Source organism: Eschrichtius robustus, chromosome 18 (genome assembly GCF_028021215.1).
Source record: "Eschrichtius robustus isolate mEscRob2 chromosome 18, mEscRob2.pri, whole genome shotgun sequence".
Classification (NCBI taxonomy): Eukaryota; Metazoa; Chordata; class Mammalia; order Artiodactyla; family Eschrichtiidae; genus Eschrichtius; species Eschrichtius robustus.
In genome coordinates this window covers 49,171,823-49,187,207 of record NC_090841.1, presented here as the reverse complement: position 1 = coordinate 49,187,207, position 15,385 = coordinate 49,171,823, and the positions used below count along the sequence as shown (strand labels likewise).

General features: G+C 39.9%; 1 protein-coding gene across 8 annotated transcripts in view; it reads left to right on the top strand.

The window, feature by feature from the left end:
• The window catches only part of KLF12 (KLF transcription factor 12), a 460,572-nt gene extending 448,184 nt beyond the window's left edge, over nucleotides 1–12,388 (top strand). For all 8 annotated transcript variants that reach the window (XM_068526890.1, XM_068526894.1, XM_068526888.1 and 5 more), the window contains one exon: nucleotides 10,363–12,388. In XM_068526890.1, coding sequence (XP_068382991.1) covers nucleotides 10,363–10,544 — 182 coding nt within the window. In that variant the 3' untranslated portion in view covers nucleotides 10,545–12,388. The remainder of the gene's footprint in view (nucleotides 1–10,362) is intronic.
• Nucleotides 12,389–15,385: the final 2,997 nt, after the last annotated feature.

Genomic DNA, 15,385 nt, shown 5'->3' with positions numbered 1-15,385 from the left:
ATGGAAAATTCACCTACCGTTCTGTCCCCACCACTGACTTTTTTAACTTTCAAGTGAGCTTTCTGTTTTCTAGCAAGATTTAAAGGAAAGAAGGGGGGATGGAGGAAGGATTCTGTCTGTTCTTTATTATATTCTTTCAGGGCTCATTTATACATATTACAGTGTACTTTACAAATTTATTTATCATCTTAATTACTTTTTTTTTTTAATCAGTCATCAATTTTATACACATCAGGGTATACATGTCAATCCCAAACGCCCAATTCAGCACACCACCATCCCCACCCCACTGCGGTTTTCCCCCCTTGATGTCCATACGTTTGTTCTCTACATCTGTGTCTCACTTCTGCCCTGCAAACCAGTTCATCTGTACCATTTTTCTAGGTTCCACATACACGCATTAATATACGATATTTGTTTTTCTCTTTCTGACTTACTTCACTCAGCATGACACTCTCTAGATCCATCCACGTCTCTACAAATGACTCAGTTTCGTTCCTTTTTATGGCTGAGTAATATTCCATTTTATATATGTACCACAACTTCTTTATCCATTCGTCTGTTGATGGGCATTTAGGTTGCTTCCATGACCTGGCTATTGTAAATAGTGCTGCAATGAACATTCGGGTGCATGTGTCTTTTTGAATTACGGTTTTCTCTGTGTATATGCCCAGTAGTGGGATTGCTGGGTCATATGGTAATTCTATTTTTAGTTTTTAAGGAACCTCCATATTGTTCTCCATAGTGGCTGTATCAATTTACATTCCCACCAACAGTGCAAGAGGGTTCCCTTTTCTCCACACCCTCTCCAGCATTTATTGTTTGTAGATTTTTTAATGATGGCCATTCTGACCCATGTGAGGTGATACCTCATTGTAGTTTTGATTTGCATTTCTCTAATAATTAGTGATGTTGAGCATCTTTTCATGTGCTTCTTGGCCATCTGTATGTCTTCTTTGGAGAAATGTCTATTTAGGTCTTCTGCCCATTTTTGGAGTGAGTTGTTTGTTTCTTTAATATTGAGCTGAATGAGCTGTTTATATATTTTGGAGATTAATCCTTTGTCCGTTGATTCGTTTGCAAATATTTTCTCCCATTCTGAGGGTTGTCTTTTCGTCTTGTTTATGGTTTCCTTTGCTGTGCAAAAGCTTTGAAGTTTCATTAGCTCCCATTTGTTTATTTTTCTTTTTATTTCCATTACTCCAGGAGGTGGATCAAAAAAGATCTTGCTGTGATTTATGTCCAAGAGTGTTCTTCCTATGTTTTCCTCTAAGAGTTTGATAGTGTCTGGTCTTACATTTAGGTCTCGAATCCATTTTGAGTTTATTTTTGTGTATGGTGTTAGGGAGTACTCTAATTTCATTCTTTTACATGTAGCTGTCCAGTTTTCCCAGCACCACTTATTCAAGAGACTGTCTTTTCTCCATTGTATATCTTTGCCTCCTTTGTCATAGATTAGTTGACCATAGGTAGGTGGGTTTATCTCTGGGCTTTCTATCTTGTTCCATTGATCTATGCTTCTGTTTTTGTGCCAGTACCATATTGTCTTGATTACTGTAGCTTTGTAGTATAGTCTGAAGTCAGGGAGTCTGATTCCTCCAGCTCCGTTTTTTTCCCTCAAGACTGCTTTGGCTACTTGGGGTCTTTTGTGTCTCCATACAAATTTTAAGGTGATTTGTTCTAGTTCTGTAAAAAATGCCATTGTTAATTTGATAGGGATTGCATTGAATCTGTAGATTGCTTTGGGTAGTATAGTCATTTTCACAATATTGATTGTTCCAATCCAAGAACATGGTATATCTCTCCATCTGTTGGTATCGTCTTTAATTTCTTTCATCAGTGTCTTATAGTTTTCTGCATACGGGTCTCTTGTCTCCCTAGGTAGGTTTATTTCTAGGTATTTTATTCTTTTTGTTGCAGTGGTAAATGGGAGTGTTTCCTTAATTTCTTTTTCAGATTTTTCATCATTGGTGTATAGGAATGCAAGAGATTTCTGTGCATTAATTTTGTATCCTGCAACTTTACCAGATTCATTGATTAGCTCTAGTAGTTTTCTGGTGGCATCTTTAGGATTCTCTATGTATAGTATCATGTCATCTGCAAACAGTGACAGTTTTACTTCTTCTTTTCCAATTTGTATTCCTTTTATTTCTTTTTCTTCTCTGATTGCCATGGCTAGGACTTCCAAAACTATGTTGAATAATAGTGGTGAGAGTGGACATCCTTGTCTCGTTCCTGATCTTAGAGAAAATGCTTTCAGTTTTTCACCATTGAGAATGATGTTTGCTGTGGGTTTGTCGTATATGGCCTTTATTATGTTGAGGTAGGTTCCCTCTATGCCCACTTTCTGGAGAGTTTTTATCATAAATGGGTGTTGAATTTTGTCAAAAGCTTTTTCTGCATCTATTGAGATGATCATGTGGTTTTTATTCTTCAATTTGTTAATATGGTGTATCACATTGATTGATTTGCGTATATTGAAGAATCCTTGCATCCCTGGGATAAATCCCACTTGATCGTGGTGTATGATCCTTTTAATGTGTTGTTGGATTCTGTTTGCTAGTATTTTGTTGAGGATTTTTGCCTCTATATTCATCAGTGATATTGGTCTGTAATTTTCTTTCTTAGTAGTATCTTTGTCTGGTTTTGGTATCAGGGTGATGGTGGCCTCATAGAATGAGTTTGGGAGTGTTCCTTCTTCTGCAATTTTTTGGAAGAGTTTGAGAAGGATGGGTGTTAGCTCTTCTCTAAATGTTTGATAGAATTCACCTGTGAAGCCATCTGGTCCTGGGCTTTTGTTTGTTGGAAGATTTTTAATCACAGTCTCAATTTCATTACTTGTGATTGGTCTGTTCATATTTTCTGTTTCTTCCTGGTTCAGTCTTGGAAGGTTATACCTTTCTAAGAATTTGTCCATTTCTTCCAGGTTGTCCGTTTTATTGGCATAGAGTTGCTTGTAGTAGTCTCTTAGGATGCTTTGTATTTCTGCGGTGTCTGTTGTAACTTCTCCTTTTTCATTTCTAATTTTATTGATTTGAGTCCTCTCCCTCTTTTTCTTGATGAGTCTGGCTAATGGCTTATCAATTTTGTTTATCTTCTCAAAGAACCAGCTTTTAGTTTTATTGATCTTTGCTATTGTTTTCTTTGTTTCTATTTCATTTATTTCCGCTCTGATCTTTATGATTTCTTTCCTTCTGCTAACTTTGGGTTTTGTTTGTTCTTCTTTCTCTAGTTCCTTTAGGTGTAAGGTTAGATTGTTTACTTGAGATTTTTCTTGTTTCTTGAGGTAGGCTTGTATAGCTATAAACTTCCCTCTTAGAACTGCTTTTGCTGCATCCCATAGGTTTTGGATCGTCGTGTTTTCATTGTCATTTGTCTCTAGGTATATTTTGATTTCCTCTTTGATTTCTTCAGTGATCTCTTGGTTATTTAGTAAAGTATTGTTTAGCCTCCATGTATTTGTGTTTTTTACGTTTTTTTCCCTGTAATTCATTTCTAATCTCATAGCATTGTGGTCAGAAAAGATGCTTGATATGATTTCAATTTTCTTAAATTTACTGAGGCTTGATTTGTGACCCAAGATGTGATCTATCCTGGAGAGTGTGCCGTGCACACTTGGGAAGAAAGTGTAATCTGCTGTTTTTGGATGGAATGTCCTATAAATATCAGTTAAATCTATCTGGTCTATTGTGTCATTTAAAGCTTCTGTTTCCTTATTTATTTTCTGTCTGGATGATCTGTCCATTGATGTAAGTGAGATGTTAAAGTCCCCCACTATTATTGTGTTACTGTCGATTTCCTCTTTTATAGCTCTTAGCAGTTGCCTTATGTATTGAGGTGCTCCTATGTTGGGTGCATATATATTTATCATTGTTATATCTTCTTCTTGGATTGATCCCTTGATCATTATGTAGTGTCCTTCCTTGTCTCTTGTAACATTCTTTATTTTAAAGTCTATTTTATCTGATATGAGTATAGCTACTCCAGCTTTCTTTTGATTTCCATTTGCATGGAATATCTTTTTCCATCCCCTCACTTTCAGTCTGTATGTGTCCCTAGGTCTGAAGCGGGTCTCTTGTAGACAGCATATATGTGGGTCTTGTTTTTGTATCCATTCAGCAAGCCTGTGTCTTTTGGTTGGAGCATTTAATCCATTCACGTTTAAGGTAATTATCGATATGTATGTTCCTCTGACCATTTTCTTAATTGTTTTGGGTTTGTTTTTGTAGGTCCTTTTCTTCTCTTGTGTTTCCCACTTAGAGAAGTTTCTTTAGCATTTGTTGTAGAGCTGGTTTGGTGGTGCTGAATTCTCTTAGCTTTTGTTTGTCTGTAAAGCTTATGATTTCTCCATCAAATCTAAATGAGATCCTTGCTGGGTAGAGTAATCTTGGTTGTAGGTTCTTCCCTTCCATCACTTTAAGTATATCATGCCACTCCCTTCTGGCTTGTAGAGTTTCTGCTGAGAAATCAGCTGTTAACCTTATGGGAGTTCCCTTGTATGTTATTTGTCATTTTTCCCTTGTTGCTTTCAATAATTTTTCTTTGTCTTTAATTTTTGCCAATTTGATTACTGTGTGTCTCGGCGTGTTTCTCCTTGGGTTTATCCTATATGGGACTCTCTGCGCTTCCTGGACTTGGGTGGCTATTTCCTTTCTCATGTTAGGGAAGTTTTCGACTATAATCTCTTCAAATATTTTCTCTGGTCCTTTCTGTCTCTCTTCTCCTTCTGGGACCCCTATAATGTGAATGTTGTTGTGTTTAATGTTGTCCCAGAGGTCTCTTAGGCTGTCTTCATTTCTTTTCATTCTTTTTTCTTTAGTCTGTTCTGCAGCAGTGAATTCCACCATTCTGTCTTCCAGTTCACTTATCCATTCTTCTGCCTCAGTTATTCTGCTATTGATTCCTTCGAGTGTAGTTTTCATTTCAGTTATTGTATTGGTCATCTCTGTTTGTTTGTTCTTTAGTTCTTCTAGGTCTTTGTTAAACATTTCTTGCATCTTCTCGATCTTTGCCTCCATTCTTATTCCAAGGTCCTGAATCATCTTCACTATTGTTATTCTGAATTCTTTTTCTGGAAGGTTGCCTATCTCCACTTAATTTAGTTGTTTTTCTGGGGTTTTATCTTGCTCCTTCATCTGGTATATAGCCCTCTGCCTTTTCATCCTGTCTGTCTTTCTGTGAATGTGGTTTTTGTTCCACAGGCTGCAGGATTGTAGTTTTTCTTGCTTCTGCTATCTGCCCTCTGGTGGTTGAGGCTATCTAAGAGGCTTGATGGGAGGCTCTGGTGGTGGGTAGAGCTGACTGTTGCTGTGGTGGTCAGAGCCCAGTAAAACTTTAATCCACTTGACTGTTGATGGGTGGGGCTGGGTTCCCTCCCTCTTGGTTGTTTGGCCTGAGGCAACCCAACACTGGAGGCTACCTGGGCTCTCTGGTGGGGCTAATGACAGACTCTGGGAGGGCTCACGCCAAGGAGTACTTTCCAGAACTTCTGCTGCCAGTGTCCTTGTCCCCACGGTGAAACAGAGCCACCCCCTGCCTCTGCAGGAGACCCTCCAACACTAGCAGGTAGGTCTGGTTCAGTCTCCCCCGGGGTCACTGCTCCTTCCCCTGGGTCCTGATGCGCACACTATTTTGTGTGCGCCCGCCAAGAGTGGAGTCTCTGTTTCCCCCAGTCCTGTCGAAGTCCTGCAATCAAATCCCGGTAGCCTTCAAAGTCCGATTCTCTAGGAATTCCTCCTCCCGTTGACGGACCCCCAGGTTCAGAAGCCTGACGTGGGGCTCAGAACCTTCACTCCAGTGGGTGGACTTCTGTGGTGTAAGTGTTCGCCAGTCTGTGAGTCACCCACCCAGCAGTTACGGGATTTGATTTTACTGTGATTGCGCCCCTCCTACCGTCTCATTGTGGCTTCTCCTTTGTCTTTGGATGTGGGGTGTCTTTTTTGTTGAGTTCCAGTGTCTTCCTGTCGATGATTGTCCAGCAGCTAGTTGTGATTCTGGTGTTCTCGCAAGAGGGAGTGAGAGCATGTCCTTCTACTCCGCCATCTTGGTTCCTCTCCCATCTTAATTAGTTTTTACTCACATCATGAAGTTAGTGTCTCTTATCTTAATTTGTTTATAAGATTGTACCCTTTAAATAGCTTCAAAGCACAAGCATAAAATATAACGTGCAGTTTTAACATAATGTAGTAGCCACTAGCATTGTTCTTGTATCCATTTCTAAAACTTAATTAGTCCAGTGAGAGAACTTATTGACTTTTTTTAATGAAATGCTAGGCACTAGGAAACCGAGGTCCGTCTTGAGGGAGGGGCAAGTCTGTTCTCTGCCTGGTCCAAGCAGCCATCTCATCTCCATAGATTGGAACCACCCCCATAGCTCAGCCTCTAGCTGCGAAGAGAGATTTGAAGATCTTATTTTCTTTTTTTCCCTCTTCCTTTTTCTGAGTATGGAGAGAGAATACCCAAACTCTGGTTTTATTCATGAGGAAATGGGGGCAAGAAATATTATACAAGAAATATTTGGCGATATTAAAAAGAAAGCATATATTTTTGTAAGAAAAGCTTCAAGGAAAACTCATCTATGACTCAGATAATTAAGTTGATTATTTTCTGATATAGGTCCTCCCTCCCCCCACCCCCTAGATGAGAATGTGTTCATTCTTTTTTATGTGCCTTCATTAATCACTTAGCCCCTAATGGTTTATAAGCTTATATATCATTTTCACTGGTTTTACTCATGAAGTAGGGACGTATCTGCATCTTGCATTTTGGAGGCACTTACTGTACCTGATTTCACCTCACAGAATACTTTTTTCAGGTTCTGCACTGAGTTTCCTGCTGCACATTTGTTGGGCCCACAGAAATCCTTGCCATAGTTGTTGCTTTCTCTGCCTCTCCCCCTTTAAGATATCCACCTTAGAAATGATGCCAAACATCTGAGCTCCTCTTTCCTGATCCTTCCTTCCTTATGTCCTCCTCCTCAGACTCAGTAGAATTAATCGTAGCTCATTGCTGAGCATGGTGGCCATGGTAACACAACCGTATTGAAAGGGTGGGTTGGGATGGAGTAGGGCAGGGTCGGGCTCCATCACTGTAGAATCAGTGCTCTTTTGGTTACCAGGTAAAGTATATAGAGACCTTCCTGACCCCTCTCACCCTCATAGCGAAGGCCTTACTCATTATTGTGCTTTTATAATGAGCCGAGGAGATCCTGAAGACTTTTAAAACCCTGACTGAATTGGGTGAGCCTTTTCAGAGAAGCCCTTATTTCTCCTTGTCTAGAACTCTCTATTTAAAGCATCGGACATGAAATATCACGTGTATTCATTACCAAGAGGACAGTTAGAATTTTAATCGAGGAGCCTGAGTTAAGAATAAGTGATTATCTTATAGCCAAAATACTCCCTCAACCACCCATCCCAAACTAACACGGTGTGTTATATATCCTGCTTAAGTTAACATAATCAGGAAGCCTGCCAAAAGCTGAGGTGCCCATCCCTTACATCAAGAGTCGGCCAGCCTTCTATAGTAAATGTTTTAGGTATTGCAGGCCATACATTCTCTATTGCAGTGCTCAATGCCTCCATCCCTGGAAAACAGCCATAAACAATATGCAAACAAATGAGTGTGGCTGTGTTCCAATAAAGACTTATTTATGGCCACTAAAATTTGAATTTCATGAAAAGTATATACTTTTCACATGCCACGAGAGAGCCCTGTTTTGGGTTTTTTTTTTCCCAACCATTTAAAAGTGTGAAAACTACTCTTAGCTTGCAGCTTGCACAGAAAACAAACCACAGACTAGATTTGGCCTGGGGGCCACAGTTTACCACCCCTGCTGTAGATTTTCAAGTGAAAAGGGCACAACTACCATTATTAAACAGCCAAAGTGAAAGTACAAGTATGTCTATTATAATTTGGAGGAAGAAATTGGAGAATAGTAAGTGCCAAAATTGGGTGTACAAGGAAATTCAGAGAACCCCTGAGACAACAGGCCGTCCCTACGGTGGCCATACCAGCCTCCAGCATCCTTCTTGAGGTGAGACTGAAGCCCTGTCCCCTTCTATTGCCTCTCTTTACTTACGGGCCCATCCCAGCTATGGAGCCCCTCTTCCTGTCTCTCCATCTGCAATGCCAAGGTGAGGGTCCAGCAGCTTTTCTAACCCCAGTCATACTCAGATGACACTTCCCCACCAAGATAGAAACAGACGTCCTCCTAACACACAACTGAGCAATGCTTTCCCCAATTAAGAAAATCTTTTATTTTTTCCTTCTTAGGCCTATACTCTCTGTGGCTGGTTCCTTAGTAACACAGGAGATAACTAGGAGATACCTGTTGGTGACAAGGAGTCAACTGGCTGAGCTCAGTGCCCCAAAGATGGACGTGTTTTTGAAGATATGATTTATATCAAGCTCAGCTTATTGAAACCCATGCTCATGTTGTAAATTTCAAGAAAAAAAACATATGGTGATGACATGTGAATAAAAGCATTTTAACAGTTGCCATGGATATACTGTATAGTGGATTGCCATTCTTTTGAAGTTAGGGGTTTTGCTGATTTTTTAAAATTTCTGTTAAATTCTGATCAGTAGACACCTGTAAATGCAGATTTTTGTCTCCATAGGACATCCAGAATGAGTTGGAAGTTGAGGTTTTGGATTAATCCAGTCAGTAGGCATCTACCTGACAGGAGCCCTTTCAGAGTAACCTGGAGCTTTCTGTGGGCCACAGTTAGTGCGTCAGTATTTCTAGATTTAATTGGGCTGTACTATTCACTCACTTCTGTGAAAGGGCCACTTGATCCTAAAAGGACCTCTATAGTTAACGTTTATTTAACAGTTGAACAAAAACTGCTGGGTCTGGTTCAGTCTAGTTTTCCCATCACTTGTACATCTCATTTACAGGGCTTAGTAGTTTCCTGTGTACACGCCTTTGTGTGAGCATGTGCTGCAGTTTTATTAATTTATTCAAACACTGTTTGGCACATACTTTTAAGCTCTGAGGATAGTGAAATAGTAGAGGCGTGATTCTTGATCTCTGCGTATTCAGAAACCGGTAGAGGGGAAAGACATCTAGACAAAATCTGTATCATCTATTGTGGTAGGCGACTTAATAGAAATAGGAGTTGAATAATTTGAAAGTATCTAAGAAGGTGGAATCAGTGTTGTCTAAGGATGTGACAGAGTTTAGATGGGGAAAGAATTATCCACTCCCCTAGAACACAGTGAAAAGCACTGCATTTGGAACCAAACACATCTATGTACTGGCCTCAGGCAAGTTACTTTACTCCATTGAACCTCAGGTTTCTCATCTGTAAAGTGGATTTAACAAAACTCACTTTGCACCTCTCATTGGGATCAGCAAATAGCTCCTTTCCCTGTCTTGGGCCCTTTGGCCAGACACCAAGTGTGGCTAAGCAGCATTTCGTTGGCTACTGGATGGAAGCGGCAGAGGAAAGATCAGTTCTTGTGGGGTTGCATGAGGACAGTGCTTCCATTCTGAATGAGAGCCAGGAAAAAGCACACCTAGGTCAACTATTGTCCCATTCCCCCAGGGAGCTCTTTTGGACAATGGATAGCATATCTTTTCCCAGCAAAGCCTTTGCATATTTTACTGTCCTTACGAGTTGACTGAGGGATCTGGTCAAATTACATACTTCTTCAGACAGTTTTTTACTGTGGGTTTCAACACTAGGACCAACTTGATGATTCCTTAGGGCTTGCCCTAATTCTTAAATCACTGAAGGAGATATTGAAACTTGCACTATTAAGGTATCTAGGATTCTTTCCCAGTAGACAAACTAACAGTAGATGTTTATAAATAATAAGTACTTAATACCTAATTTCTGGGGGTGGTAGAGTGCTTACCTTTTAATGAAATTTTGTGTGACTGATAAAAGGACATTGTACGCTAAAATAGCCTTTAAACATCTAAGCGATACACTTTTTGGAGGGATATTGCAACAAAACATATAAATCACTACCCTTTATAATTCTTTGTGAGTTTTAGCCCTCGAACCACGTCAACCTAGGTAGAGCTCCCTAACACGCCTTTCCAGTCTACCATGGTGATTATATCCAGTAGCCATCAGTCTATGCCTTTTGATATTTTGACTGCAAAGTAGCTTACCCATAACTGAGGACGCAAGTGTTAACTAACCTGCCCAGTGTCACAGCAGAAGAGACGAAATTGAAACCCCACCTGTCTGACCCAACAGCAGCTGGTGGGGTGATTAGGTTTCCTGACAAAGGATTACCAAATGGAAAATCCATCGAGAACAGTCATTTCCCCAAATATCATGTTGGGATGGTTTTTTCTGGAGAAATGATGGAGCACCAAAGCGTGTGTCCCTTTGTTTCTTCCAGGAGAGAAACCCTACAAGTGTACCTGGGAAGGCTGCACCTGGAAATTCGCTCGTTCGGATGAACTGACGAGGCATTACCGCAAACACACGGGAGTGAAGCCATTCAAGTGCGCAGACTGTGATCGCAGCTTTTCCCGGTCAGATCACTTGGCACTGCACCGCCGGAGGCATATGCTGGTGTGAGGAAGGCTACCTGTCCAGCTGAGCGTAAGAGCTGGATCTCTTAGCGGCACCCAATTCAGCAGGGCTGAATCCCCTTCACAGTGTTAACACAAAAGGGCATCACCATCCCACGATGTCTGAAAGCAGAGCAGGAAAAAAGAAGTAGTAACACTTCTCCTTTCGGTCTGAAGGTAACCCCCATCATGACTACACGAGAAACAACTTCACGCTGGCCTGGGAGATCGGTGACACAAATGCTGAAGAGACAGGCATTGTTTTCCGTGCTGTGTCCTCTGCCATTTCGAGATGTTTGTAGTTTGTACATTTTCTGAGCTGTCAGACGTTTTGTTATTGATACTTTAAAGGTCATCTACCACAAATTGATGGCTAGAGCAAGACCTTGTAAATTTGAATTATTCTCCCATCATCCCACCCCTGAGCCCGTTTTTACAAAAGTTTGAGTTACTGTCTAAGTAAGATAGAACCCACTTCCAATCTGTTACCAGCAAGCAGCCTGAAAGTAGAAAAGAAGAAGCTGTTGGAGAGGTTCCATTACCTGAAAAGAAAGGAGTGCTCAGGCAGCCCTTTGCAATAGTGATGGCCGCCACTAGATATCACCCGCAACTTGTCATTCTGCCATCCATGCCCTGGAGAAAACCAACATTGATTCTTTCATTTGTTTGTTGTTGATCGTTTTTGTTTTGTTCTGCTTCTGTTTTGTTCATCTGTTCGAGCAGAGGGGCAGCGACATTTCAGTTGGAGTCTAGTCCCGGTGTCTGCCCCGGCATGGACGGGCACAGAGCCGTTCTGTAGTTGAATAGGAAGAGCCTGTCTAAAAAAACTACTGCCCCACTTCAAATTCAGTGTTCTGTCACCTGGGCATCATCTCTTCCTGCCCCCAGTATTTGATTACAAGGAATCGGGGGGAGGGGGGGAGACTTTCTTAGACACACTGGCACCAAGGTAAGAGGTGGGGCTGACCAGGCAAAGTCAGTGAACATGAAAAAATCAGACAAAGCAGAGATGGAAATAATGCGCCTCTTGAGGAGAAAAGCAATAACAAATAAAAGGACTTGCCTACAATAACTTCACTGAGGACTCATGTTACCAATTTTCATACTTACTAAAGGGATTGGAAAAAACACCCCAGCATTTTAGACGTCTTGGTTACATTTGCAGCACTGAGGTAATCTTTCTGCTGTTTGTTGTTCTGCTTGGTTGAGGACCACAATTAAAGATTATGCTCCCCCTTTCCTTGTTTGAAAACAGTTATTTGGTGACTAGAAAGGCCACGGAGGCATAGCAGGGAATTAACTCTTGGGTGAATGGGTCAGTTCTTGGAACCAAGTCAGTGGGAAAGGAATGCTCCCCAAGGAAAGCCTGACATGGTGCTAGTTTCCTCCCTTGGACTGCCGAGGATAAGTGACTCTCCACTAGGTTCTTCTCTACAGATTTCATTTTCTAAACTGTATGAGCACCCAGTGGTTCTGCTATGGCATCTGCAGGGATACTGAACCCAACCATCGTGTGCTGAGGGTGAGAGGAAATTATAGTCCCGTCAGCCCCCAAAAATTATGAACCTTTTTTGCAACTAGCAAAGTCTATAGTAAACAAAGCAATACATCACCAACGAGCATTCTTTCAGAAAAATTATCATATTTTTTCCCCACTAAAAGCTGGGTTTTTTCAGCTTTCTGTGGCTAAGGGGCTTGGTGAGGATTTTTTGTCATTGTTGTTGTTGGTTGTTGTTGTTATTAAGATTTTTTTATAGCTTAGATATAAGAAGTTGCCAGCATAGACCTTTGCAATATATTTTAATTACAAACACTTGATTTGGAGAATTGCACAAATCAACCTCGCAATATTACTAGCTCATTTTTAAAGGTGTGAACATTCTGAAATAATTTCTGGTTCTAGAATTATCCGTTTTAGGATTATCTTCTAATTCAGATAATCTTATTTTGGTGAAGCAAAAACTATAAACATTGAAAAAGGATGATTTGTGTTGGATGGCATTAAAAGGAATTTTTTTTTTTTTTTAATGTTCAAGCAACAGCATAATGATTTTCAGGTCAAATTCTATCTTCAAAAATATGTGCTCTACATTTCCTGCCAGGTCTGAAAAATTCATTGGCAGTTTCCCTCCAACAAGGGCTGCAATTCTATGGATAAATAGCTTCTTTAGCTACAACAGTGTACTACCCACCAAGCACTGGGTTTTTGTGGGGTTTTTTTAATCAACTGGAAAGTTTTTTATCTGTACTGTATGCAACTCCTACTTCTCATTGCCTGTGACTATTTTGAATAGAAAGGCCAACGTTGGTTACTGGTCAGTGGCAAAGAACACAGAGCATGACGAACACAGAGCATGATGAACACAGCTGTGCAGCCCTCTATGCTAGTCCTGGAACCAAGTTGGCAGATAGTAGGTGAATCACTGAGGTGAAGGGCAGACTTGAGTTAATTCTTCCTGCTCTCGTAAGAAGGGCCAATCCTGTTCTCTGCTGAGAGATCTTGAGAGCATTACAGGTAGAAATGGTTTTTAGAATCCATAGAACTGACAGGCAGTGGGAGCCTCCTGAGTGACAGCTCGATTTAAATTTAGCACAGAATGAAATGAGCTGCTCCTCTGTAATAACGTAGGAAAAATTCAGGGACGTGAGCTTGTCTGCTCACCCCCTGAAAGTGGCAACCCAACTGAGACAGTAAGTTTACTGATAGAACCTGTCAGCATTATGCCATTTCCCCCTTTTGATGTACTGATACTTCTAAGGAGGGATCCAAGCACAAATAGTGAATGAGTTGCTGATCTAGTCGCAGGACTGAAATTTACCTGGGGCTTGTCTTGGGACATAACAAATTCTCCTTGGTGAATTTTCTACAAGTGTTTCCCTGTGGAAAGGAAGGTGGTTTGGGAGAGAAGGAATTACATTTTTAAGTAAGAATAACTTCAGGCATGGAAAAGCCTACTCTATTTTATCTTATGTCCATTCTAGACTCTTTTTAAAAGCACAGTAGATGGTTAACAATAGAAAAGGAGTAGAATCCAAAGGACTTCTCAGTTGTTCTCTAACTAGAAGCATTCTTTGGTTTCAAATTTGAAGCTATTCAGTTTGCAGCTGGGCGTATGTGCATGTTTGGGAACTTAGACACAGGTAGCTGCAATGGCTTGAGAAGCTACAGTTGACCTGTCTCTTTGCATTGTAGAGATTGATTTCAAGGAAGTTAATGTTATTTGAAAAGTTAAGAGGTACAGACTTTGAGGTTTCAATAGATTCCCTCCTTGTATCCTGATCTTAGGTTGTTTGGGAAAAGATTCACACTTCCCCATCCACTTCCAGTCCCATCCCATCAATTGTGTGTGGACTTTGAGGAGCCTGATTGATAACTTGTCTTAAGTTCTATTAAGGCATTTAGACTGAAATTCCTAATGGCTTTACCATAAAATTTATACTGTTGCCTGGCATTACTTTTACAAAACACTATAGGACATTTATTTTCAAAGGCAGTTGAATAACAATAACATAAACCACATTTTTTTAAAAAAAGAGCACTTTTTATTCACTTTAAAGTTTAAGTGGAAAATAGGAAGAGGAATGTCGGGGAGGGGGGGGAAAAACTTGCAAAATGCTACAGTGTTTACAAATGCCAGTTCTAGATGATTGAAGAGGCCATTCTCATTATGGTTGAAATTTGGAATAGCTTATACAAAGATTGTATTCATTTTTATACAGTTGTTTTAACTTCAAATTGCCATCTGTGTTTTAAACATAAATATAATTCTGCACTTTGAAATCAGTTCATTAGAATGATACCATGTATATGGATAAAGATGCAGTATTCCTTATTCTGTACTTTATTATACTTATCAAAGCTGCAATTGAATAAATCTGGTGAGGTGAGGCCTTCAAATGTATTAATACGCCTTTGTTACATTGTTACAACTGCTTAGAAATGTAGCCATGATGTTGTTATAAAGGTATCTTAACATTTACAGTAAGGATTGACAGAATTTAAGCAGTGTTAAGAATACCAGCATTCATTATATGTTGAGTTACAATCTTTGTGTAAGGGATTGAACGTGAGATAACTCTTATGAATCATAATAGGCCCAGGAAGCCTTAATACTCTTAGTCCATAATCCAATCTCAGATTTTGCTGCTTACTAATTAATGCCTATAAATTTAGGAGGTAAATGTATTCTACAACTTCACTGATCAGATCTCTCCCTTCCACTTTTCTGAGGTAGTGCACCTCATGAAAAAATCTTTCAACTTGATTTGGTTTCGTTTAGAAAAGGGGTTTGGTAAACCATGTCTTCCATATCACATTTCTCCTTATCTCCACACTGCCTTCCACTTAACATGTACAGGCCCCCCGACAGATGCACACCTGTATACATACCTGTATATGCAGCAGTCAGGGGGCTAATAAATATCAACAGAGAACTTTTTTAAAAGAATGAATTTGTAATAATCCATGCTGTCTAGAAAATGTAAGTTATTTACCTTACTAGGGAATCAGCTTATAATGCTATGTATGACTTTGCCTGCATTTTATAGTTAAGAAGTGTACATAAAAGTTTAAAATGCTATATTTTCACAGTTTCATTACAGAATAATGTCTGTTTAGCAACCCATGTCCATTGGTACTTTAAATATGCTAAATACTGTGCAACTGCAATAGAAATTCAGATTTTCGTAAGAAAATGAAACAGGAGGATACTGCATCTTAAAGAAATAGAGTGAAGATATTTTACTGTATTCATAACGTGTGATAGTGGAAAAAGTATTTTCAAACTCACAAATTTTACAGAGGTTGTAAATAGTTTGATGAAGTATGTTGGGAAAAAGAGCTTCTAG